Genomic DNA, 26,447 nt, shown 5'->3' with positions numbered 1-26,447 from the left:
GCCAGCCTCAAATAGAAGGAATGGAGAAAATAAAAATGCTAGTAATAGCACAGGAACACAATCTATATTATCAAACTCCAACTTTACCAATCATAAGTCACAATGTGGCTTTTCTCCCTTGCCCTTGTAATTAGCATTAACAAAACTATAATAAGTGAGTAACAAACCATTATAAATTGCCTTTTTTTAAAATCCCATTTTCCTCTTTTCTTCATAACTAGCCCCTATTTAACTGAATAATGGCAAATTATGCTACATAATTTAGGCCTTTTCTTCTCTTTCTCCATAATGAAGTTGAGTGCAATGCTGGAGACATCATCATATCATACATGGTACTCGACCTCTCCTCACCTCTCTCCACTCTCTCTCTTTTCCTCTCCCTCTCTCTTTCTCTCTATATGTATAAGATAATAGAAGAAAGTAATAGGCAGAGTTACTGGAAAGAAAAAGGGTATTTAGCTCATTTTACGTAATTGAGCAATTGCTTGATTTAGCTTGACACTTAGTTTATAGTTCCTTTTTCCTCACTCTTGTGGGCCCCCCTTCTCCGGATGAACCTGCAAACAAACAAAGCCAATGCAAGTTTTGACAGTCAGAATGTATCTTATTCTTACCTATCATGTATTCAACTGAAATAGAAATTAGAAACTAGAAACTAGAAACTTACCTGAAGGAACCTGTCTTCAGAGAAACTTCTGGTTCTATGTTTAAGTTCACCCCTCCTGGTTGTTAGCTCATCCAATATCTCAGCATCACACACCTCCTCTTCCTCTTCCTCTTCCTCTTCCTCTTCTGTGTCATCATCACCAGATGTAGATGTTTCCCTTTCCTGCACGCACAGCATAGCAATAGAAATAGCAATGTTCAAGGTTAATCATGTTTAAATGAAAACAATCAGCCAAGTTTTATTTTGGTTTGGTTTTGGTACAGAGATAAAGGAAAAGTAGGATATACCGTAAATGTGATGCTGTGGTCACGGTGAGGTGCACCAGGAATTTCCTCGTACTCGGCTGCATCCAATTCCTTAAGGTAATCTGGGTGAAAAAGTTTTGGGAGAAGATGCTCTCTGATGCTGATCAACAGGAAGAATGGCAATGGGAAAAGTATTCCAGCTATTGGTATCCATGTCAGCCCAAAGCACAGCAAAAAATATACAAACTGGAACAGAGTGAAAGCAGCTATTTGTTTGAATGGAACCAACTCCACAAAAGAAACATGGTCACCTTCAAGAACCCTGACAAGAAAGTATGGTCATGCCATATGTGATGTCAATTGGTTCTTTAGATCTGGGTAATTTTTTTAATTTTTTTAATTTTTAAAAACTCACTTGAAACGCCTGCGAGGAGTGACAAAAATGAGTAATATCCTCTCCCAGAACTGGTTGCCAGGAAGGCTATCAATAGCCATGTAAGCAAAATAACCCCAAAGAACGGATGTGGGTATCATCTTGATGACAGGCATGGCTCCGAGGCAAGCACCCACAAGAAGGGACTGGAACAGGTTGGTCACCCTCTGTTCATTCACCCGAACAGGCAGGTGAGCGTCTTCAATCTGTCTCTCTGGATCAAAATGACTTTCAAACTCTCCTGCACCACCATTGTGTCTCATTACAGCGTCTTTCAAGTTCTCCAGCTCTTTTACTACTGAGTTTGTCTGCAAAACAGAGATTTCATTAGATGTTGTAAGACAAAAAAAAAAATATATATATATATATATACATATAAAATTAAGGTGGTCATGCATGCATGTATGTATGTTGTCTTACATGGCCGCCTTGGTCCATTTCTAGGAAGACCTCTTGCATCTTGCCATATATCTGTGACTTGGTAGCTTGGAGCCGTATGCCCTCCTTTGCGGTCTTAATCATCTTCTTGCGAATCAACTGTGAAGGAACAAGAAGGAGCCTTTTCATTAATTTGTTATTCAAATTCAAAAGCATATATGCACTAATTAACTATTGTTAGTATTATATAATAATTAAAAGACATGGACAAATGACAATGCTGTTGTTCTTGTTGTTGTTTGTGTGACTGACCTGCTTCTTGAGAACAGCAAGGCTCTTGGTGTGCATAGGTGACTGTGGAAGCACCCCATTTGAAGGAGGGAGTCCCACCAACCCGCAAATCAACACCTGTGGAAGTTCAGGCAGGGTATCAATTTATAAACAACTTCTTGAAGTCAGGAGTTAATTTAATGTCAATGTGTGTGCATTCAAACTTTTTGATTAAAGTGGATAAACCACGGTGTGCATACATCCATACATCATCATCTTTGTTATAAAGATATACATATAATCGCTAAAAGAACTAAACTCATGTACCATAATCGCAAGGACTAGCAAGTCATAGTGATAAGCTGATGGCTTCTTGAGATTGAACTCTTTCTGCTGAGCCATTTGAGAGGCAACACTGTGGTCAAAAAAGTAAAGTCCTGCAACCATAATGGCTGGTACGATGGCAGCAAATATGTAAATCGGGGGAACATGCAGCAGATCCTGCATCATGTATTTTTTTTTAATTCTTATCATTAAAAAAATATTTAATAATAATAAAATCAAGGGTGATGAAGCCAACTATATATATATATATATATTCGCACAATCACACCTTTGCAACAGTCCAGTGATATAATGAATTAGTGTCCCAGGGAAGTGGACTGAAGAGCCTTCTGGGAACTCCAGAAGGGACTTTGCCTGGGACAGCATAAGACAATGCTGACCAAACTAAAATCATCAATGGAACCCCGTAGTCTGCAATGAAGCTCCTCAGCCACCCTGCAATTGCATTCACAATTAATTAAATTAAATCATGTGTGTGTGTCTACTGATCATATTAAATACATATATATATATATATATATATTTATATATACAGATAAGATAAGGAAGAAAAAAATAGACGACCAGACAAATTAACGTACCAGTGCCATAACGCCATGACCTCGCCCCTCTACTCTTCAATGCAGTAAATACAACTCCAGAAGAGAATATGACCGCCAGTAACCCATTCGTGTATAGCCATTGGAACTGGTACAGTGGCTGACTCTGGTCTTCACCTTTTGGTATTTCAAACTCACTAACAACTCCCTGTGTCATTGAAAACGATTTAGTACTATAATAAGTCAGCTAATTAATTAAAAACACGTACATTTAGCTTGGAGTACGTAATTAAGATTTTGAATGTTGATTCACCTTGATGGCTTCTTGCAAAAATAGAACAGTGATTAACATCCCAAAGAGCTCTCCTGCTATCCTGGTAAACCTGCTAATAACAGCGCATGCATTGAACACCGCAAGAAGTACTAGCATCAGAGCTGTCCAGATACAAACCCTGCGAAAGAAAGACCGGCCAGGCACAACCATGCAAAAAAGAAAACCAAAACCGAAATCAAAATCAAAATCAATGGCATTTTGCAATCACATTAAAGAGGTTTCCATAATTTATTTGATTCACGCGAGTTATATATATATATATATATATATATACCATCCAGCCCAAGCCAAGAAAAGACGAGAACCGAGATCTTCCCGTCCTTTGGCAAAAGAGTATAGGTAAGAGTACATGATTACAGTGGGCTCTGCAACTCCTAAGATTAACATGGGTTGTCCACCAAATATTGAATGCAGAATACCACAGATGGCTGTCGAAGCTAAAGTCTCAACCGTGCTTAATGCTCCATCTAGGCAACAAAATGAAAATTTATATATCACACTGCATGCAGATATATATCATGTAAAGTTAAAAGAGGAATATCAAGAGAGCACTCACTCATCACCTGTATCTTTACTTAGTTGTTCACCGAAGGCGATAACCGGAAGAGCAGAAGCAAAGAAGATGTACATAGTAGGAGCCAATATCCTGGGCATGCAGTACTATCGAATCAAAATTAAGTTCATTAAGATTGAAGAGAGGAGTGAAGATGATAATTCCAATATATATATATATACATATACCTTAATCCAGAACGAAATCCACCGGTCCAGTCATGACTATAGTATGATGCTCTTCGCTTGATATCCTTGAGGATTCCCTTCATGGGAGTCCTGATGTGCTCCATTAATTAATTAATTCCTTCTGGTTTCACCAAAACAAGAGTCATATGTTTTAGCATGCATTAAAATACATTTAATTAAAAGTAATGACTATCAAAATAAAATTGGAAGACATATTCATAAAATGATTTAATTTAAAAAACATAGATAAATCACTGTTTCATTGAAAAAAAAAAAAAAATGGTCGTCTAAATATTGTTGCCTTAGTAATTATTATGCTCATGAAATTGCTCTTTTTCATCTAACGAAATGCATTTACTTTTATATAATATATATATTTGTCGTTGCCCTGAATTACAGTACATTATATTATTCACGTACTTGCATGACTTTGGGAGATGCCTTTCACTTTTTTTTTTTACTCATATATATATTAATATATATACTTGAAAGTGCGCCATGGAAAAAACAAAGAAAAGAATAAACACTACACAAGGCATTGATCAAATCTCATGCAGGAAAACGAAATGAAATGAAATGAAAATCTGAAAATTAATTAATATGTTTAAGAGGAAGAGAGAGCTAGCAAGAGGACCTGGCTATATGGAAAAGGATCAAAGCCAAAGAGAGCGAGAGAGGGTGAGGGAAGGAGATGGAGATGGAGATGGAGATGGAGATGGAGAGGCAACTCCTTCAGTCTAGTGACCGGAGGAGAAGCCCAAAAGGAATGAAGCTAGCGAGGTAGGATGGGTTAATTGATGGAGAAAGAGAAAGAGGCCAAGGATCGAATCGAGGGTGTTTTGTTTGTCCCTGATTGATTAATTGATTGATTGATGGTGTGATCGAGAGAGAGAGAGAGAAAGGGTTTCTATTTTTTGTGTTTGGTATTGCTGGCGAAGGGGTTGGTTTAGGTTACAACTTGTTTTTCTATTTCTTTCTTTCTTTCTCAACTCCTGAAAGAAAGGGAGAGGGAGCAATGCCAGCCCTTTGTTTGCCGGGAAACACACCCTTTTTAAAATCCCCCGCGACTCGTGCTGGGCCCTACTTTTTTATATCTACATTTTTTTAAGCTACTTTACATCCATTATTGATTGTACTGTCAACTATTTTCATTTTTTTTTATGAAATCCTCTTCTCGTTGTCATGCATGCTACAAATTTTTTTTTCTTTGGTAAAGTGTAATTAGTGGGACAAGATTTATTTCAATAAATTTATGATTTATTCATATTTAAATAAAAAAATTAGTGGAATAAAATTAATTTAAAAATTAATTTTCTTTTGGTATGAGATTGAAATGAATTGATTATGGAATTATAAAAAAGGTAAAATGATAGTTTGGGTTGTAGATTCATGACCATGATAAGATTTTGTGGAAAAGCATATATATTTATTTCAATTTTTTTTTTGTTTTTGTGAAAAGGTGGATAAACCACTTTAATTAAATCAAAATGATTATTTTAATATTCTATCTAAGTGAATTATATCATGCCTAAATTAATGAAAGTAGTTTATCTATTTTTATTAAATAATAATAATAAAGTATAAATAATTTAAGAATTGCATTGGTAAATGAATGTGATATTAGAACCGGCCATTATGTTTATTTTCAAATTGCACAGAAATGGAGATGAAGTAACTTAATTAAGTGCTAGTAGTAAAATATAATTGGCTTAGGATCAATTCACTTTCATTAAAAATAAAGACAAAGTTTTTTATATGAGGAGTGTGATGAGTTAAATTTTGTATTTTGTATGTCAGCATAACTATATTTTTTCGTCTTTTGGTGTAACTCTATTCTTTCATGTTGTTGGGATTCAACTCTAAACTAATACCTACCCTTTCATATATTAAGTGTGACTCCTTGCATCCATGTATGCTCATCCACTATTCAATGTAACATTCTAACAATGCAATTGTTTGTTTTCTCTTTTCTTTTTTCTTTTTTTTTTTAAAATTTGAAATGTTCATAAATGGCAAGCCTGATGCCTTCTTTAATGTTTTGTGCAAGCCCAACAAACTTCTATAAATAAATTACGTACACACATTCGGCAAGGTTGTGATCTTATGTATTGAATAATTTAACTTTTGACAAATTAAGAAAGAATCTTGACGCTATCACATATATATTTGCTATATTTGCCTCCCCGGTTTATGCATATAAATTTTATTTTTAAATAAAAATAGATAAACTATGTAACTTTGTTTTATAAAAATAGGTGGAAGCTTGCATGCTGGACTAGATGTGAACGAGCATGGCTTGTGTCATAAATTTTGTAGTTAGTGAATAATTTCAGGATTCTTCTTTTAAGCCGCCACTTTAATCTCTATTTGATCTCTATTTTAGATGAGTGGCTAGTGTGTGTGTATATATATATATATATAAAAGAAGAAGCATGCACTTTGATCTCTGTTGTAGTGAGTGGCTAGTAATTTCATCAATTACATTGTTATTTTCAAAAGCTAGTATAGGTTGTCAACAGTGTTATTGTTAAGTTAAGAGTAACCATGCTATCCATTGAATGCACATGTTTAATTGAAGTCTTGTACTTTGTTTACATATATATATATATATATACCAAATTGGTGGCTGGAATGATTCTTCAGTTATGCGGCCCAAATTGTAAAGGTGTGTGTAGATATACATATATGTATACTGTAAGTATTAATTGTTATAAAATTTTCTGTCATTATAAGATTTAATACATGGTACATCCCTGTTATGAATAGTAGTTAAATCATTGGTAACTGGTTAATTTTATATTTAGGGTTGATCTTGGTCATAGATTATTTTATAAACTTGCCTATTTAATATTTTAGAGGCTTGTTGATTGCTAGCCAATGGTTATTGTATTATTTAAGCTGGGAATTCTAAGTCAAGATGTAATGTTCATGTTTTAGGGCCTTTCTTCGAATTCTGATTTTAGGGTAAGAGATTTTTCAGGTAAGTAAACCACATATAAACATATATATATATATATATGTATACATTAAATTTTGATTACCGACAATGATCTACATAATTATTTAATTACTTTGAGTTTACTGTTGAAAGAATGATAGGTTAATTTAATACCTTTTGTTTTGACTGATGTGCATACCATCATTGTCAGAATTTACAAATCTTTCATGTGTTTATTGGTTTATTTAACTGATTAATCTCTAATAATTTAATTAATTATATCACATGTTCTGTCAGCAACTTTCAGTTAATTATTATATGATATACTTTATTATTATTATTATTATTATTATTATTTGAAATCTATATAAACCTTTGTTATTTGTGAATCACTGAATTGTTTGAAATTCACTATTAAATTTTTTGAAATAAAATTTACTATTAAATTTGTTAACCATAAACTCAGTGAGGGGTTCTTTGTATACTTAAGCATTTACCGAATTAATCATTGAGCTGTCAACTATGTGTACTTAAATTGTGTTCGTTATTTGTTTTTTTGGATTAGATTATGACTATTGTAATTTAATTATTGACTAAGTTAAGTCATTATCGTTTTGTAATAATTAGAATTATTTTTCATTAGAAAAAAAAGGATCACCGAATTTTATTATTTCTGCATTGACAATGATTTTGGACCGGACATATTTTGATATAGTAACCATGTCGACACATACTCTGACTCTGATAAGAAATTAGTTTCACACCGTTCGGTTGGTGGAGAATAACGGCCTCTGAAAATCTGGCTCGGATCATCGAGGGTAAATAGATGAACTCTGACACTCTGACTCGGGTCACCGAGTTTAAATATATGAATTATGTGGTTTTGTTTTTGACATTAGTTAATTGGTGGACCCGCATGCGCATACTTATTTGTTTGAAAAATTTTGCTTGTTGAAATACTCTGAATTCTGAGTTTTATTTCTGATACTTATTGTACAATATTACACTTAAGCATGTTTTGTGAAATTATTGAGCTTTGTGATCCCTATATTTTTAATGGTTGCTTACTGGGATGTCAAGCTCATAAACATTGATTTTATCCTTTTCAGATCAGAAGTAAGTGTGTGGGGGATAGCTTAGCGGAGACCGTTCAGCGAACACCAGTTGGTTATCATGTAAATAGTCTTTCTGTTGTGAACTTGGATCTGTTAATTGTTTAAGTTTTGAACCTTGTACTTTTAGTTTCCATGTATCATAATTGTGAACCTAGTTATTGTATCCCTTAAATTCTTATGTTCTTGTGATGTTATTACCTTGTTATATCTTATTTTTGTAAGACAGATATTGAGGCATGGTATGTCCATTGGGTCTCGACCTTATGGGTATACGGCCGTTTGTCAATGCCTTGGGCTCGGGGCGTGACAGCACGCATGCACAATTTGTGATATTTGTGATGTAATTTACATATATATTATAATGATTAACAAGCAATGAGGTTGCCATGAAGATTCTATCTCAAGTGATCACTTCATCTTGATTTCCCCATAGAATTCTGGTTAATTGTCTGGCTATAAAAGAAAACAACCATATATGTGTTAATTAGGCTACCGAGTGATTAGGTGGAGATCCCCCAACACAGATTAATTTCCACAGCTGCATTCCAGACAAACGTGAAACACAATACAGATCCTGGCCGGATATATATATATATATATATATATTAACAATCAAAGTGTTTCATCATATATATTTTTCTCATATAATACGCTCGTATAAATTAATATGCTCACAGGTTCCAGCATGTTAGCTTGATGAGGTCCAAAGGTATGCAGTATGGAGATGCTTATAAGTGCATATGTTTTGCTCCTCAGACAATGTTCATGAATCTTGATTCATAAGTAGTAACTCACATTCACTGATTCACCATTCCTGATATATATATATATCTATATATATATGGTAACTGTTATTGATGTTGAATCTTCATGCATGCGTGTCTTAAGTGCTTTTTATGGTTAGTGAATGCAGATTTAATGCCAACCTTTGATTTTGTCTATTGTACTCCACAAAAATTGACTTTAATGTTTCCTTTTGTTGATTGTAGAACTATTTATTATATATTGTCAATCCCAAAATCACTGCCGATCGATAGTCATCCTTGTGAACAACTTTCTTTAATTGAGGCTGGTTGAATTATTAATGAATTACCTCATTCAGATGTATGCTTGACTCTTATCATCTAAACATAAATGTGTTTATTTATATCAAGTTTATGATGTTACTAAAAAAAGGTTTTATATCAGCTATAAAGAAACACCTATCAAATTTCACATGCGCATGCACCTGCAGGTAAAAGTGTTCTTTTGGGCAGCAAGTTGTCGTTGGTCAGTCAGTCCTCATAATATAAATGCCGAAAGTTTAACTGTGGAACCCACTCCTTAATTAGATCCCAGCCCAGCTGCTAAACTTAAACTTAAAATTTAAATTTTAAATACATATGTTTATATTAATATTTCCTATTTGTTTAATATCTTATGTTTTTATGTTGAACCCTATCTATCGTATCCTAGTGATTCTACCTCATCTCCACCTCAAATTGTAAGAAATAAGATTTATAGCAGTGGAAAAAGTCTGTCGCTATAAGCCCCATTTTAGCCCTAATACCACTATAGCGCGGATATCCAATTAGCAACTAAATTCTTGGTCGCTATATGTTTTTTTGCGATAAATATACATTTTTGCCGCTATCCCATCTATTAGGGTTAGAGCTGCACAATTATCTGTAACGATGGAAATATTTGTCACTATAAATTTTATAGCGGTGGAACATTTTGGGCGCTATAAGTTATATAAATGTGTTTAGTATCCTTATAGCGGTGATTAAACACTGACCATGTCGACATAAAACTCTGATAAACTAAGCACTAGCCCTGTCAGTGCTGTCACCGGTGATTAAACACTGACCATGTCGACATAAAACTCTGATAAGGGACTATAGTTTTGGACCATGTCGTTGGTGAAAAATAACAGTTTTTGATAATCTGGCTCTGGTCACCGAGGATAAACAAATGAGCTTTGAAATTTTGGCTTGGGTCACCTGAGTTTAAACAAATGATCTCTGATATTTTGTTTTAGCTATAGTAAATTAGGAGACATATTTTTTAATATCATATAATTTGTATTCCGTTGACTCAGTCTGATTTGTCGAAATATGTTTTGCAAACATTATCTATGTTTTATTATTCATTCATGATTTTGAATATTTGAAACTCTACATGATCCCGATTTTTTTAGTGAGTTACTTATTGGGCTGCCAAGCTCATAATCTGGTTGTTAATTTTTTTTTTTTTTCAGATCAGGAGTATAATAGCTTACTAGGAGTAAACAAGTAGCAAACTTACTTGACCCTTGTGTAGTTTGAGCTCAAATTTCTTTGTTTGTATTGTAAACTCTAATCTTGTATTTTGTAAATTTTGTATATTTAGGACTTTGACTTTTGGAATTTACAGTTATATTAGATTGTATATTTTGTTTTAAGACAAGCTCTGGGTTCTTGCATGGCTACAGGGTCCACACCTTATGGGTATGAGGCTGATTGCCGACGCATCGGGTCCGACAAGCCGAGTTTGGGGCGTGAAATATATATATATATATATATATATATATATATATGTATATATATATATATATATATATGTATATATATGTACTCTAATATTAAGAGTGTCATGTGTTTTGGCCTTTACTACTTTATCTTTGTACTTAAAATAGGTTATAGACCATGTTATATATCCCAACTTACTGTGCGGGGAAATTTTTCATGTGGTCACCGTGTTATGACTGATTTTCATTTTGGTTATTGTGTTTCAATTTCTACCTTATTTGTCATTCGATATTGAATTGTTTTCACCAAGAGATCACTTGGGGTTTTTCGGTCAATTTTAAATGATGTGGCAGTCGGAAATGCCACATCGCTTACTTTATTTTCAGGATTAAGTAAGTTGAGTCAGCATCCGGCTGATGTGCTCTCTCCAGCTATGATGAAAGAAAATATTAAAATAAAACAACGTGGCATTTCCGACTGCCACATCATTTAAAATTGGCCGGAAAACCCCAAACGTTATTCCGATGAAAACAAATCAATATCTAATGACCAAAAAGATACAAATTGAAACACAATGACCAAAATGAAAATCAGCCATAACATGGTGACCACATGAAAAATTACCCTTTATTGTACACATGTCATCTCTTTTCTCATTAATTCTCATCCGATCACTTTCCCCACGTGCATGCATGGCCACACATACTCTCTACTTAAAAAACATATTTTTGTGCATGCTTATGGTTATTATGATATAATTTTTATCAGAAAATCAAACTGTTATTAAAAATATTAAATACTATAATATATTAATGAATATAGTTTACTCTTTTTTTTAAAAAAAATACCTTGACAAAATAGGAATAAAATAATACAAAATAAAACAAAGTTGATAACCGAAATTTTTTTTTTATCACACCAACTAATCAATGGTTAGCTTTGACTATCAATGCTTTCAACCACTGCATGCCAATTTATATGATTCTCCCTCCAACTCCTAATATATATATATATGCTGAATATTAATCCTTATCCAAGATAATTGTATATTAGCGTTGTGTATATATGAACATATATGTATATTCGTTTGCATCTCCTGTTGTGTGTATATAGATCAATGTGTCTGTTTTATATGCTAGCTAGTATGAGTATATATGATGGAGTTGTTAAAATTAACTTACGTACCCTTCTTTAATTTGGAATGGGAAGGTTGCTATAGATGCAGTTGCTTTCCTTCTGAATAATCATCCCTCTTCCAGAAGCTGTGGAAAGGCAGGGATTCAGCCATTGAAAGAGTAAAAATCAATTTTCTCAAAAACTAAATTTTAGGAAAAAAAAGAAGTAAAATAAATTCATCGGCATGACGTGTGTGTCTGGTTTGTTAACCTATGTTAACCTACTAACTACTAATTCTTACTTGATCATCCGGCCGGCCCCCTAATTTGAAACTATGTTACCAACTAGCTAGTTACATATGAAAGAGTGATGATGACTTAATTTCTAATTCTTTTGCTTTTAATTGCTAGCACGTTAAGTCTCGTGAAACATGATTCAAAGCAAAGATTTGATCAGATTAGAAGCAAAGAATATTGAGACTAATTCCTTTTAAACAAATTAACACAACTTCTATTAATTTATGGTTTTCTATCGATTTTTTATAAAAAATAAAATAAAAGTGAATAAATTATTAAAATATATTAAAAGTGAGCCAAGAAATAATTGGTCACATGTGGTATCAATAGTTAATATAATAAAATTTTTAATAAAATTAATAAAATTAATAAAATTATCATTGACTAGTCTATATATATTTAAAAATATAAATAAACAAACAATGACCTGTTGACCTCTATCTCCCTGCCTGGGCGGGATCGAGGCAGGGAAGCGTGCTGGCTTTAATTTAAGGAACGGTTGAGTAACCGCAATATGTACTAGTATACGCAATATGAATGGTGCCCAATGGGAGTTTTTGGGGCATTAATTAATTCTTTATTAATTCATTAAATATGATTAATGCCATTATTTAATTCTCCTTCCAGTGCCCCTCACAATTAATTAATTATTATTAAATGAGGAGGACATTGACCGACCACATACAGTGATACAGATATATCTGTCTATCTCTCTCTCTCTCTAGATATCTCTTGCGCGAGGTTGAGAAATGGCAAATATTTTTCAGCCTGAGCACCAGTACCATTTTTTCCCATGGTTCTTCCTGTTCATGATTGTGCTGTCACTGCTGCCCTGCTCTACGCTTGCAGACGTTGGGACTGCTGCATCTTACGGCCCTCCATACAACCGTAAGTTTCACAACATATATATATATATATATATTCCCATTTTATTCATCAAAGCAGAAGGCCATATATATAATTCTGGCCTCTAATTTGGAACTAATCAATGGATCATGAAATTAGTACTATTGATCATCTATATATATATATATATATATTTATATATAACACACACCCACTGCATGCACCATCATATATGTACACACATGCATACGTGTTAATTTGGTGAGATGGATGAATATATATATATATATCGATCGGGTACAGCAACGGCGTGCTTTAATGGGGACCCTGGTCAGTTCCCGGCGGACAGTTTGTTTGCGGCTGTAGGTGAGGGGATCTGGGACAATGGCGCTGCTTGTGGCCGTGAGTACATAGTTCGGTGCCTGAGCTCAGCTACTCCAGGGGCTTGTCTGGCGGACAGCACCGTGCGGGTACTTGTGCTTGACCGTGGCACCGTGCTGCATTCCAGCCCTTCGGCTAACGACACCACCATAGTCCTCTCCAAACAAGCCTTTCGGAAGATTTCCACCCTCTCTGCTCCAGTCATCAACGTTGAATTTGCAGTGTGAGTTCCATTGTAATTGGAGTACATAATTTCATAAATGTTGCTCTCTTTCTCTCTCTCTCTAGATATATATATATATATTTTTTTCCTTAATTTTTTTGCATAGGTTTCCTCGGACGTTATAAATTAATTGACAATTGCTTTGCTTGCAGGGTATGACATAGACTTTTCATTCAGGGGCCGGCATGTGTAGCGGCAATTTAGCGGTGGATAGCTCTTGGTCTTTGTGCCCGATTCGCTGTATGATCATGTGATCAGTGCTCGAAGTTTGTTTAGAGCTAGCTACTCTCCATGTTGTTAATTCACATGCAAATCCTAGTCAATCAATTATTATATATATATCATTTTTATTTCTCTATTTGCTTTTTGTATGCGTTTTTGTTGAGCTTTACATAAAAGATTGCATGTGAGAGCTGCTGCACAAATGGAAGAATTACATGCGTGATTGAAGGAGAATGAATAAAGAAAGAAGTCCGGCTATCTAAATTTTGACGTTTTGCTATCTTTTAAATAACTCCTGTTGGAAGTCTTGACTTGAGGGTGGGATTTTTTTTAATAAATTAAATGCTTGACGTCTAAATGCTATTTTTGACAATATTTATTAAAAATTGAGAAATCCAAAATTAAGTTTAAGAATGTGTCATTTAAGGAATACCTTACATTACAATTGATTTTTCTGGGTTCCAATTAGAGCTGTCGATTTGGGCCTAACCCGCTAGGTCGGCCCGCCTTACCAATTAAAATAAATCGGTTGGGTTGGTTTTATATAGATCCGTTTGGAGACGGGCCTAAATGGACCAGCCCATGCGGGCTGTGGTTGGAGCGGGACGGGTCGGGCAGCTGGTTTTGGAGGGGGGCTAGCTGTCGCCCTTAATTTATTAAAAAAAATTTAAAATAAAAAATAATTAAATTAATTACAAAGTTAGTGAAGATAAATGCATGCCACTTAATTTATTAAAAAAAATAAAAATAAAAAATTATTAAATTAATTACAAAATTAGTAAAGATAAATGCATGTTTATAGAGGGGCTTCTATGCGAAAAATATTGATTTTTTAAACATTTTTATTTTTTGTGTCAGCGTTCCACTAAGATTCTGAATTTTATGCCTTAAATGCAAGAAATATTTCAGAGAAGAGTGCTACTAGAAAGAGTAGAAAAACACTTGGTTGGGATAACAATATTTTTCACAATAAATAATTATTGGAATTTTTGTCTTATTGAAATATGATTTATTTATTTTTATTAGAAAATAAATTACAAAAATGAGAGGAAAGCACGCAACCAACCTTGTATAATCTGTAATAAAATTTATTGTTATCCAAGCAAATAATTTTATTTTAATAAAAATGGATTAGTCGCACCTTATATGTTAAATAAAAATTATCAATTACGGTAGATAAATTTAAAACAATAATGGTAGATATTTCTAAAATCATCTCTCCAGCTCAAGCCTTAAGATTTACACTTGTTTGAATTTTTCACTCATTTAAATATATTAAACTAAATGGTGAATATCATCTATCTATACATTGACCAGCCCGGCAACTGGATTATACATTTTATACGGACGCTCGGATCATGATTGTTGGTTGCCTCGGGATCGGCGGTTCTTCGTTTCCGAATACTCTCAAGCTCCAGCGCCAACGAAGCGCCAATCCTTGGAAACTCACCGGGCGGCGCGCGCGATCGAGCGATCGATGTTGCGCATCTCCTTTGCCCGTCTTGAACTATATTGATAACAAGGTTATGCCATTAGGATCTCATCATCTTCAATGCCTCTCCGCCGCCATGTCCTTTTCCCGCGCTAACGTAAGGGTAATGGTGCGCATCCCAGCTTCCTTTCTCCCCTTGGCCCTCAAACCAGGTATCAACTCTGATTGCTGTATTTTTCTACAGACACGAAGCCGGAACCCATGGTGCCGGGGCTTCTGCGACCCCCCGCCGTCGGACGGTGGAGGAGGTCGCTTCGGTAGTTTTGTCAGCGGGGATTCGCATATCAGGACCGTGAGTGATGCCAATTTTGTGTACCGCCACGGCTGTAGTGGGAAAGCTTGGGTTCCTCGAGGACCTCCATACCAATCCTTCCAGTCGTGGCCACCGCCGCCAAATTTCGTTCCTTTCCCCCCGCCGCCATTTAGTCAGCCTCCCCCATACTATCGGCCTTTTCCTCCACCCTTCAGGAGGCCAACGCCGCAGCCAAAGCCAGCGGATCACCGTTATTGGGTTTTCTCACAGTCGCAGCCCCCGCCTCAATGTGGTAATTTTCCTTGATGTAAATTCTCTCTGTTTCCCTTTTTATGTTAATTGAATCGATGCCATCTCTAATGGCCCTATGTCAAAACTTCTTGAACTCTAATTCTAGCTTTACGTTGTGGTTATACTTAGAAGTTTGGTTCGTTTTCCTTTCAGTGGGATATTTAGAGGAGAGTGGCCTTGTCAAAGGTCACTGCTCACGTCTTATTGGAGATTTTGAAACCATTACTTTGACCTGCTGCATGATGCATCTATGTCTTATCTGAAGCTTGAAACTAGTGAAACAGGCTGATTGATGTTTCATGATGATTACAGTAGTTGAAGACTTCTATTTTAATGGTGCTAGTGGGTGAACTCAATAAATAACTTTACCTATGAGTGTTCTTCCCAGCAGGGAAAACTATCTGTGTTGTAACTGCCTAAAACTGTATCCCTGCTGTCTGTCCCAAGTCCTTTATGTGATTTGGGTAAATAATTGTCTAATTTTTGCACTGAAACCTGTGAATGCTTATCATAGACTTGTGTGTCCCATCTGTTCATTGACCTACTTCAACAACCTACTCAGGCACCTTCGAAGCTCTGGTGCCATGATACATACTTTGATGAATGTGCCCACCATGAGAGTCTCATTCTTCCATTTATTGGGTCACAACACCCTTACAACCATATTGCTTAAACTATCCTGTTTTGGTGATATATATTTGATTTGTTCTTCTAAAAGAATAAATTATCAAAGAAGCCAACTAAGTTTTTATTTTGTTTATATTCCTTTTTCAGAGAGATTTACAGTGATGTCTTACAATATCCTTGCGGACTATCTTGCAAGAGATCATCGATCCAAACTTTATTTTCACATTCCTCATCGTATTTTGGATTGGGAATGGAGAAAAAGAAGGATATTGTTAGAGTTTGGCTTATGGGCTGCTGACATTATTTGTCTTCAGGTGTTTGTTAAAGTATTTTTAGTTCTCACCGTCTCTCATATACTGTTTGAATGTTTATGTAAGTCACTCCTTTCCTAATACTGGTTTTAGGAGGTTGATCATTTTCATGACCTGGAAGAGGAGCTAGCGCGTCGAGGCTATACTGGTATTTGGAAGGTTTTTGTCTTTTTCTCCTTTTTAAACACTTTTGAGCTGATAAACTTGTTAAATAGTCTGTGATAAGTGATGAAGCCTGATCTTTCTTTAGTTCAATTAGTAGGGGCATGGAAAGAATCTGGTGACTTATTATGTTTTTGCATCATTTCTCCACTTTGTCAGTCTCATTTGGATGGGTAGGCTTCCATTCTTACACATATATTAAATTTCTTTTTCCCCCAAAGGTTTTGTGCGATGCTTTTAACAGTATCAACTATTATCCTGCTTTGTTAAACCATTGAAAATTTGAAATAACTTTATGGCAATTGTTAAAATACATTATTGTCATGTTTGTTTTTGAGAAGCTAAAATATTCTGCTTGTTTTTTTTTTCTCTACGTTTACTTGAATCACACAGATGCGCACTGGCATGGCTGTTGATGGATGTGCAGTTTTCTGGCAGACAAATAGGTATGACTTCTTATCTTGGTAATGCATCTCCAATTGTTTATTGTTATAGTTCTTGATGTATGCTGGAAATGACTTTTTGCAATAATTTATTCAGGTTTCAGTTGCGGCATGAGGAGAACATTGAGTACTGTAAGCTTGGACTTCGTGATAATGTTGCCCAAATTCTTGTCTTGGAGGTATTTAGCCCACAGCTTTTTTTTTTTGGTTCTCATCAATTTGCTTCATACATTTCTCATTAGATAACATTGCACTGTGTCATTTAAAATATGGGGGCATTCTTTTCTTTTGCCAGTCCAAGAGTCAAAACCTGATGGGAAGTTCAGCAAATTCTTTACCTGGAAGGTACTTTTCAAATTCTGTGAAAATTATTTTTTGTTTTGGTACAACTTCTGGTTTCCATTGTCCAAAAGTCAGTCTTGAGTTTACCATGCTTGGAAGCTAAATTTAATGTACATATGTATTTGCATATATTGAGGAGGATTGTCTCATGTTTGAATAGAATGTAGTGATTTCTCTAGGTTTTATGTTTCTTTTAGTTTTGATCTTATGGTCTTTTCCATTTGGAATTGTATTTGGCATGCAGATTTAGTTACATGATAGTCTATCCAAGTAGCTGGTTGAATAATTCAGAGTACCATATACTTACTTGAATCTCTAAGAGTGAGTCATATCTGCAGCTCTAATCACTTAGGTGGCACTAACCTGGTTGTCATATGCAACATCCACGTTCTTTACAATCCGAAAAGAGGAGAAATCAAAATTGGGCAGGTACACAGTCCTTGGTGGATTCAAATGCCCGATCTTCTTTTATCTACGCCATTCTTCTTTTTCCCTTATTTATTCTGGGATTTAACTGTAAGATAAGCATTTGCCTCTGAATAGATTAATGATGGGTGTTTTCTGATTAATTCTGGCCATCTCATCAGGCAGTATATACATATGCAGATAATTTTTCCTATTGTTTAGTTATGCAATAGTTGCCACAATCTTCTTTGAGGTGCAAGGCTTTATTTTATTTAATTTCCAATTCTAAATACAGTTGCTTTGACCAGAAAATATCTATATGTTTTCTTGGTGACCAACACTTTTTGTATTTTTGAAATATCTTTAACAAGAGTTTCCTTATTTCTAATCATTTTTTATCTAACTGATAACCTACCTGACTTTGGTGAGAAATTAGATCCCTAATGATGATCAAACCAGAAATCCGAACATTGTGCACATATTATCCTTGAACTGGTTCTAACCTTAGATGTTTCTTTGTTTAGTTACCTGAATTGTTTTGTGCTAGATTATTTAAGGAATCTATCAGGATAGCACTTGGTTTAGATATGGTTAAAATGTGTATGGCATTATTAGAAGTGCAGGATTAATAAAAAAATTTCAAATATTAGATTTAAGGGAAAACTTTTATCTAATTGACAAATTTTGATTTAATTAATGCCAAAAAATTTATATCTTTTAAGATGTAAGATTTGTACTTATAAAGAATAATGAGCATTTATTAATATTTAATATTTTTAAAAATTTAATTATTAAACATATATAGTTTTTTTTATCTCTTACAAAAGGAGAAAAAGGGTTTGTATGGTGTTTGGCTAGGGAATAAGTACTATTCCCCAACCAAATAAACCTATAGTCTCACATTGGTTAATTTGGTAAATATAGATTAGTTTGGATAATATGTTTGTTTTGCATCTAACATGGTACAAAGTTTAATTTGGGTTGTTTGCAATGTCATTAGTAAAAATATAGTAACACACTTCAAAGGGGGCAATTAAAGTAATTAATAGTCTCATGTCGATTACTTTGGTAAATATAGATTTGAATATATATAGGCCTAGGTCTCATCCTAGCAGTTTAAGGTTTTTGAGTTTAATCAGGCTTTTATAATATTTTGTATTGACATCTAATAGGCATGAGTTCATTGTTTGTAATTTTTGTCTAGTTATTGAATTATCTTAGTTGTATCTCAATTTCTTAAGTTGTAATTTTTTTTAATTTCTTTTATGTCATGTATTTTCAGCTTAGATAGGTTGCCTAATTAGACTATGAAAGCACAGTTCAATTACCACATATTTACTTCAGCTTCTGAACAGGTCAGGATGCTCCTTGATAAAGCTTATGCTGTTTCTAGACACTGGAATAATGCTCCTGTTGTTATTTGTGGTGATTTCAATTGTACACCCAAGGTAGGTTTTGCTTTCCTGATGGCACCTGTATTTCTATTGGCTGATTGGAGGCAGATTCTAGTTTAGTTAGATTTCCATATGATATAATAAACTCGATGATGATTTGTGGTGCACTTATTTTTTATTATTTTCTCAATCATGAAACTTTTTCCCTTTCACCTTTCTTCTTGTCATTCCTGTGTATTATACTGACACAATTTTTTTAATTTTGGCAGAGCTCACTGTACAATTATATTTTAGAACAAAAGGTATAAAAATATCTCCTTGGGTTTGTATAGCCATAGTTTATCTCAACATTTTTCACTGTAGAATCTTCATCCATTACATTTTGCAGTTAAGTTTGTCGGGACTTGCTCGGAATCAGGTGTCAGGCCAGCTCTCCGCAAACTTATTGTATACACCGCGATCATATTCTGCTCCTAACATGTATAGGTTTTATCTATACCCATATCTTTGTTTTTTAAGCTTTTGATTTTATAAGTTCGCTTTTACAATTCTGAATGAAGTAAGACGTTAAAACAAAAGTAATGAGTCTTGAGAAATGACATGATTGCAGTGCTCAAGCTCCAGCAAATTGCTCTAGTACATTGACAAGTAGTGGAGGCCGAGGCAGTAACTACCCAAACACCGACCACCAGAACAATTCTGATAATTGTCTGAGAGATACATCTTCAAGAGCAGAACCCATCCAAGCTTCAACTCAGCTGGTAGACATGTCTGGGGGGCCTTCGTCTGACAACCAGTGCATCAATGATATAAGCAAGGTTTTTGATGCTAAAGCTTTGCATGGGCTTGGTGATCCACAAGGTGAAAATATTCGAAGTTCCAACCAGCCAAGCAAGACCCCCACCATTGTAGAAACTAATGTGCAACAGCCTCATGTGCAGACAGTTTCTGGTCGCAATGGACCATTTTCTGGAGAGTTACATCAAAATGGTAGTGTTACTGATCCTGTTCGCTCTATTCGAAATATGCCAAATGTACATTTTCCTCCAGCAAAATCTGCTATATATGACAAATTGATAGAAGATAGTCTGGACTCGAAGTCATCCTGTAAGGATGCTGTGTTGTCTCAGGGTTTATCAGATTCATCACTGGATGTGTTAGATGGAAATCTAATATTAGGACTTTCTTTGAAGCAAGTTGGAGAGTTGAAGATTCAGGATGCAACTCCTGATGGTGGAAAGGGAACTGCAGGCCTGTTGGGGGAAACTTCAGCATTTATTACAGCATGTGCTACTTCAAAGGATAATAATTCCCATCAGAAGTCTATACAACCAATTGATAAAGATGAAAATCAGGCCTCAGAGGAATCTGTACATGAAGGTGTATTTAGTAGGAGCAAATCAGAAAAGCATATTGGTGTTTGTCATGGTGACAGTGTGATGGTTGATCTATGCATGTCAGAGGAGAGTTCTGATCCCAATTTTATTAAGGAGCTGCTTGGGAATGAGGATGAGCCTGCATTTAGTGATAATATATATTCAGAACAATCTCATTCATCTCCAATTGTTGATGAATGTGAAAGAATGGGTGTTTTGGGTGTATCACGTCAGATTGTAGAATCTAATGAACTGCATAAGTCTGAGTCAGATGCATCACACATGGAGAATCAGAAGGATACTACGCCTATGACAGTTCCACCATACTGTGACTTGTCATATGACCCTTTCCTCTGGACTCCAATGGAAATTGAAACTGCTTCAGGAAATGCAGAGCGTGATTTTGTTGAACATAATTTGAGGTTGCGAAGTGCATACCGAGATGTCAAGGTAGAAATCCTGTCCAGTTATTGTCATTTCATTGTTCATCTGTAATTTTTTTGGCTTTCATATTGCGAAATTAAGGACCCATTATAGGTTTGATAATTACGTTTTTGCATCCATTTATGACTATTTTTATTTTATTTAGTTTTTAATTATGCTAAAATGTTTCTGTTCAAAATGTGTTACCATGCTAGAATGTTTCTTTTCCAAATTATGTGGTGAAGATGTGTGTTACTTGAACACATTTGATTTCCTCCGCTCTAGTGGTTCTTCTGCATTATATTTAATGCAATATGGCCCAGAATTTGCAGTCACATTATGACCTCTTTAAAGCACGCTGCACTTGGTACTCCAGCAACATCAAACTCCAACTGCCAAATTGCATCCCTCAACTCTGTCAATTTTATGTCTTTGGATGGAAATTTCTTGTCATTTTACCAAAGTCTTTATTCCTATCATATTCTTCTTTGCAGGATTATGCTGGAACCAAGGACATGAGCGGGGAACCTCAAGTTACCAGTTACCATAGACAGTTTATGGGCACAGTTGACTATATATGGTTAGTGGTGAAGTCAATCTTATTTGTAGTTTACTTATGGATAGATATACGATTCTCTCCTCCGTCTTCACTTTATAGTTTATGATGCGTTTCACAGTCTCCTACCTCATTATAATTTTTTTTTTCAAAAATCAGGCTTCGGCAATTGAATCCTTTTGCTTTTCTCTTTTAACTATTTTCATGTTGAGAAAATGCTTTGATTACTTTAATGTATTTGTTTTTATACATGTAGCAAGCAGAAATCAAGAATTAGAGGGGGTTAGAGGAGCTAGATTATGAGTTATTGACGCCAGACAGTTTGATTTGTGGTTTTATTTGGTTGGCATACATTGTTTGTTTTGTCTCCGAAAGTACATAGTCTGCTCATTTTTGGTTTATTACATTCATGTTCTGTAGTGTTTATAAAATACTCATTAAAGGCCACCATAATAACCTTTAGAGGAAATCCTTCAATCTAGGTACTCTGAAGGTCTCCAGATTGTCAAAGTTCTTGATACAATCCCAAAGCATGTTTTGCAACGAACTCCTGGTTTTCCAACTCAGGTATCTTCATTCTTTACTTTCTTTATTCTTGTTCATAATTGTCTAATATTAATATTGACCAGTAGAGCCAACCCTTCTGTTTTTTAGATTTTCTCTTGCCAAGTGCTCTCATATTAATGAGATTAATATATATATATATATATATAATCATGTCACCTTGCCTTGTAGAAATGGGGAAGCGACCATCTTGCTCTGGTTTGTCAACTTGCATTCCTAGCACCTCCTCGAGCTAGTAGATTGTGTCAGGATGTCAACATAAGCCAGACGCCCACATAGTGCTGCATTGAATTAGCTGTGGTCTGGTCTACAAAATTTATAATATAAAATATATTGTATGCAATCTTGTCCGTTGGTAATGGAATATTTATTTATATCAATTACTAGATGGGGCCGGTTGGAACTTTTATTCGTGCGTCATCTATATATGGAGGGGATTTGGATGATATGTTTTGGCCCTTTTGGGTGGGCTTCTTTGGAGTAAATTGATATGCTATTTTAGCTCACCGTACACTTGTTGTATTTTCACTGGCCTGAGGTGCTGCAGGCCTAGAGTACAGCGATTTCACTAGATTGATTAGCTGTGTTTATTTAGTTTGAACTGTAAATTTGGGAGTTTGGATGGGATATTCAATTCCGAACTTGTAATTACAAGTTGGACTATCATGCATCCTTGAGTGCATCGCTGATCACATTTCCAAAATGGTACTGATGATGACAAACAGCTCCACTCCAGGTTATGAATGAATTATTTGTAATTGACACCATATATTATATATATATAGGGCATGCAATTAAAGAAGAGATCGATCATACTGCAGCAGGAGGAGGAGCAGCAGGAGGATGGTGTGAGAATTGTTGCATGAACATGGTTATGTTCTCGTACGATGATCCCCCTTGTTCCATTGCCTTCTTGGCCGTCACTGAAACTTGCCTCGCTCGCTCCCTCCTCTGTGCTCCTTCTTCGCCACCATCCATCAAACTCCTCATGGCCTTCTCTACGCCATCTCTCGTCACATAAACATGAGAGGTTTCCAGACCCCAGGTGACTGGAACATCAACTCCTACTGGCACTCCAGTTCTCAGCACTTCCACAATGAACCTCTCATTAAGGAACTGATCAGCAAAATGCGGCCATGTTATCACAGGCAAGCCCATGGAGATGGCCTCCATCAATGAATTCCAACCACAATGCGTCACAAATCCTCCAATGGCCGGGTGAGACAGTATCATCATCTGGGGCGCCCATCCCCTGATGATTAGACCTTTGGTCTTCACCCTCTCCTCAAAACCCCCGGCCTCTCCCAACCACTCGGTCATCTCCCGGCACAGCTCCACCTCTTTGATCACCCAGATGAACGCCTGTTGCGAGGCCTCCAACCCCAACCCCACCTCCATGAGCTGCGAAGGCGACGTGAACGTCAGGCTACCAAAGCTGACATACACGACCGTTCTGGGCTTCATGGAGTCAAGCCATCTCATGCACTTGTTCTCATCGATGGCAGCATCATTCCCTCTTGCTGTCATATGATTGACGTCCTTGTTGCAAAGCGAGAAAGGACCCAGAGTCCATACCTTATTTCCCATGGCTTTCTGGTAGTTCTCCACGTACCATGGCTCCAACTCACGGAAGGTGTTCACCACCACTCCTTCCGCTGCTTTATCAGCAGCTCTGATCTCCTCCCGGAGTTTCACCCACAGATCCCCGTAGAAGAAACCAGGCGCCTGCTCCTGGGTCACTTCAATCCTATCCTGCAGGCCTGGCACCAAGAAAGGCTCCCTCTCGCTTGTTATGGTGTCAAACACATTGTGAGAAGCGATGTTGTGTGTGCACAAGAGAGTGAAGCAGCAAATGCTGAAGAAAGTGAACCGTGGGATCTGGAGGCTGCGTGCTACGTCCCACGTCCAAGGATGGCATGAGTCGGATATTATGCAGCTTGGGTAGTGTTTGTGCTCTCGTAGGTACGTTTCCAGTGGTTGTCTCATGAGGCTGGTGGCCTTAAAGAAGTTGACCGCGAGGGCCGCTGAGGCTATGACGTCGATGTTCTCACAACCCTCAGGGAGGCCGGCTTCTTTGCATGGGAATGGCAATGACACCAACCGGATTGCCAGTCCTGACCTATTAAACCGATCCATTGTGGTCTTCAATCTCGTCGCGTTCAAGGGTGTGGTTATGAGAGTAACCAGCACGCCGCCTCCGCGACCCGCTATCAGCTGCGCCAGCTCAACCATGGGGATCATGTGTCCCTGGGCCATCAGCGGAACCAGAACGAAGTGAGGTTTCATGAGCTGGGTGCTTGCATGCCCATTATTAACAACACTACTACTCTTCCTCACTTCGTTGTTGATCATTAATCTCTTTCAAGCTGGGCCTTTGGATATATATTACGTACGAGTGTAAGATACGGAGTGCAATCAATCATATATAAGCATTTATATATATATATATATATATATGGGGAGATTTCCAAGAGAATAATTTGATTCTTTGGTAAAATGGGTGCTTGATGCTTTGGCCAGCGCTGCTGTTGCCTTATTGTTGTTTCCTTCTATGTGAATTCTGACGATGTGGACAACAATTGGGCCGGGGAAAAATTGCAAGTAATTGCTTCTAGCTAGAAAGCTGCTTTGTGCATGCAGACATGCTTCTTTTCCTATATATATATATATATATATATATATATATAAGCAGTATTCTTGTTTTTGACGTACAGGTTAATTTGGAGCATCGTTCTGGTTAAAAAGTTCATGCACTTTTGGCTCCTCAAAGTTAAGTTAGGAAATTAGATAGATGGACGCTGCAGATGGTTCTAGAGGATGAGAAACCGAGAAGATGATAAAGGTGATCAATCACGGGAACTGATTTAATTAGTCTCTATCCATACATGCTGCGGTGTTTCATATATAGCTACTACGTGTAGCTAGTACGATGGGATAGAAATTGAAAAGACTCATGGTTTTGCTTTGTTTGTGCTGGCGGGCTTAACCGCTTAATTAAGTCGGCCATTATTCTGATTCCCTTCGTGACCTAAGCTTGATGAATGACCAACAAGGGAAATCTAAAGAGTTGTTTGATTTGGTTCTTCTAGTTCTAGATATATAGTTAGATGCTGCTCCCGGCCTTCTCTCATTATATATAGAGTTACCCTTTTAACATCTTAATTAATTTCTTTTCTAGGGGATAAAACATGCTTAATTAATTGCAATATTACAAAAATAACTCGTTAAGGTAACATCCATGGTGTCATAAGTATGCATTGATTAGTGCCAAGCTCTTTTTTTTTTTTTGGGGAAAGAGCTCAGATAGAGCTAATTTTATTAGAAACAAAAGAGGATTACAAAGAGTTTAATACAACCAAAAGATGGAGGAAGAAGAAAGCTAGAGCAGCAAACCAGAGAAAATGAACAAAGATTACAAAAACTAAAACAAAAACTAGAATGTAAAGCCAAAATCAGAGAATAACTTCATTAACCATCGGGGCAAATCCCGGCCGGACAGGAAGAGATTAAGGTTGCAATTGATGGAGCCGACGCCAGCAAGAGCGAGTGCGGGTCCATTCCAACGACTAGGAATGGCCACCAAAGAGGGATTACCAGCAGCTTGGAGAAGATGAGAAGTATCCAAGATCGCAGGAGCAGCACGCCAAGAAACGGGATTGCTGGCCACTGATAAGATCAGAGAGATGCCGGGGTTGCAGTGGAGAATACGACGAATGTTCATCTGACGATCAATGGAAGCACGGACAGCAATCCCCAAAGCCATGATCCCAGCTGCACTGCAAGACTCAGCAGGAAACAAGCCACAACCTGCAAAATAAACAACATTAGAATGGTTGGAGACAAAGAAACCCAGTTTACCTGTCTTAGAAATGTCGTTCCAGGTGTGAGCATAAAACAGGAATAGGCCATCTGCAGTGGAGAAATTATTCAGCAGAAGACGCTGACCCAGAAGTCCAGAGTTTTGCTGAGAGAAGTCTTTAACATGGGCAACAACACGAAGAGCAATATTAGAGAAGTTTGGAGCAATGTTATGAAAGATAGCATCACATCTAGCCTTCCAAATGAACCACACAGTGGCAGCGATAACAGATATTGTATGCATAGAGTAATTACACTCAGTAATCCAATAACCAGCAGAAATAGAATCAGTAAAGGATACATTGATATTAAGAATACGATTAATGGAACTCCAGCAAATATGGGCATAGCAACAGTCCTTGAATAAATGAT

At 36.2% G+C, this 26,447-nt stretch overlaps 4 protein-coding genes across 7 annotated transcripts; 2 read left to right on the top strand and 2 right to left on the bottom strand.

Moving 5' to 3' along the window:
* Positions 1-197: 197 nt before the first annotated feature.
* Positions 198-4,926, bottom strand: LOC120253082 (probable boron transporter 7). The gene is made up of 14 exons (XM_039261356.1): positions 4,587-4,926; positions 3,953-4,073; positions 3,775-3,857; positions 3,486-3,678; positions 3,191-3,329; positions 2,920-3,085; positions 2,607-2,773; positions 2,321-2,494; positions 2,036-2,131; positions 1,766-1,882; positions 1,328-1,653; positions 955-1,234; positions 668-829; positions 198-557 (listed from the first exon to the last, which is right to left on the bottom strand). The coding sequence occupies exons 2-14, from the start codon at positions 4,054-4,056 to the stop codon at positions 525-527; spliced, it is 2,040 nt and encodes a 679-aa protein (XP_039117290.1). The 5' UTR covers positions 4,057-4,073; positions 4,587-4,926; the 3' UTR covers positions 198-524.
* A 7,634-nt stretch (positions 4,927-12,560) lies between these two features.
* LOC120253175 (EG45-like domain containing protein) lies at positions 12,561-13,830 on the top strand. The gene is made up of 3 exons (XM_039261495.1): positions 12,561-12,794; positions 13,056-13,356; positions 13,509-13,830. The coding sequence occupies exons 1-3, from the start codon at positions 12,656-12,658 to the stop codon at positions 13,513-13,515; spliced, it is 447 nt and encodes a 148-aa protein (XP_039117429.1). The 5' UTR covers positions 12,561-12,655; the 3' UTR covers positions 13,516-13,830.
* A 1,090-nt stretch (positions 13,831-14,920) lies between these two features.
* On the top strand, positions 14,921-22,721 carry LOC120253100 (carbon catabolite repressor protein 4 homolog 6-like). 4 transcript variants are annotated; one of them, XM_039261381.1, is made up of 15 exons: positions 14,921-15,167; positions 15,255-15,615; positions 16,389-16,555; positions 16,646-16,711; positions 17,108-17,160; positions 17,255-17,336; positions 17,453-17,502; positions 17,838-17,928; positions 19,260-19,352; positions 19,568-19,600; positions 19,687-19,784; positions 19,909-21,124; positions 21,592-21,677; positions 22,136-22,220; positions 22,389-22,721. In XM_039261381.1, the coding sequence occupies exons 1-15, from the start codon at positions 14,937-14,939 to the stop codon at positions 22,494-22,496; spliced, it is 2,820 nt and encodes a 939-aa protein (XP_039117315.1). In that variant the 5' UTR covers positions 14,921-14,936; the 3' UTR covers positions 22,497-22,721. The 4 variants fall into 4 exon arrangements, with proteins under 4 accessions (XP_039117315.1, XP_039117313.1, XP_039117314.1 ...); XM_039261379.1 differs by having other exon boundaries at positions 14,921-15,173; XM_039261380.1 differs by having other exon boundaries at positions 14,921-15,179; positions 19,687-19,778.
* A 104-nt stretch (positions 22,722-22,825) lies between these two features.
* LOC120253101 (UDP-glycosyltransferase 73C1-like) lies at positions 22,826-24,846 on the bottom strand. Its single transcript, XM_039261382.1, has one exon. It carries the CDS (start codon positions 24,567-24,569, stop codon positions 23,028-23,030), a length of 1,542 nt encoding a protein of 513 aa, XP_039117316.1. The 5' UTR covers positions 24,570-24,846; the 3' UTR covers positions 22,826-23,027.
* Positions 24,847-26,447: the final 1,601 nt, after the last annotated feature.

The sequence above is a fragment of the Dioscorea cayenensis genome, chromosome 26 (assembly GCF_009730915.1).
Source record: "Dioscorea cayenensis subsp. rotundata cultivar TDr96_F1 chromosome 26, TDr96_F1_v2_PseudoChromosome.rev07_lg8_w22 25.fasta, whole genome shotgun sequence".
NCBI lineage: Eukaryota > Viridiplantae > Streptophyta > Magnoliopsida > Dioscoreales > Dioscoreaceae > Dioscorea > Dioscorea cayenensis.
This window is presented reverse-complemented; position numbering and strand designations above follow the sequence as displayed.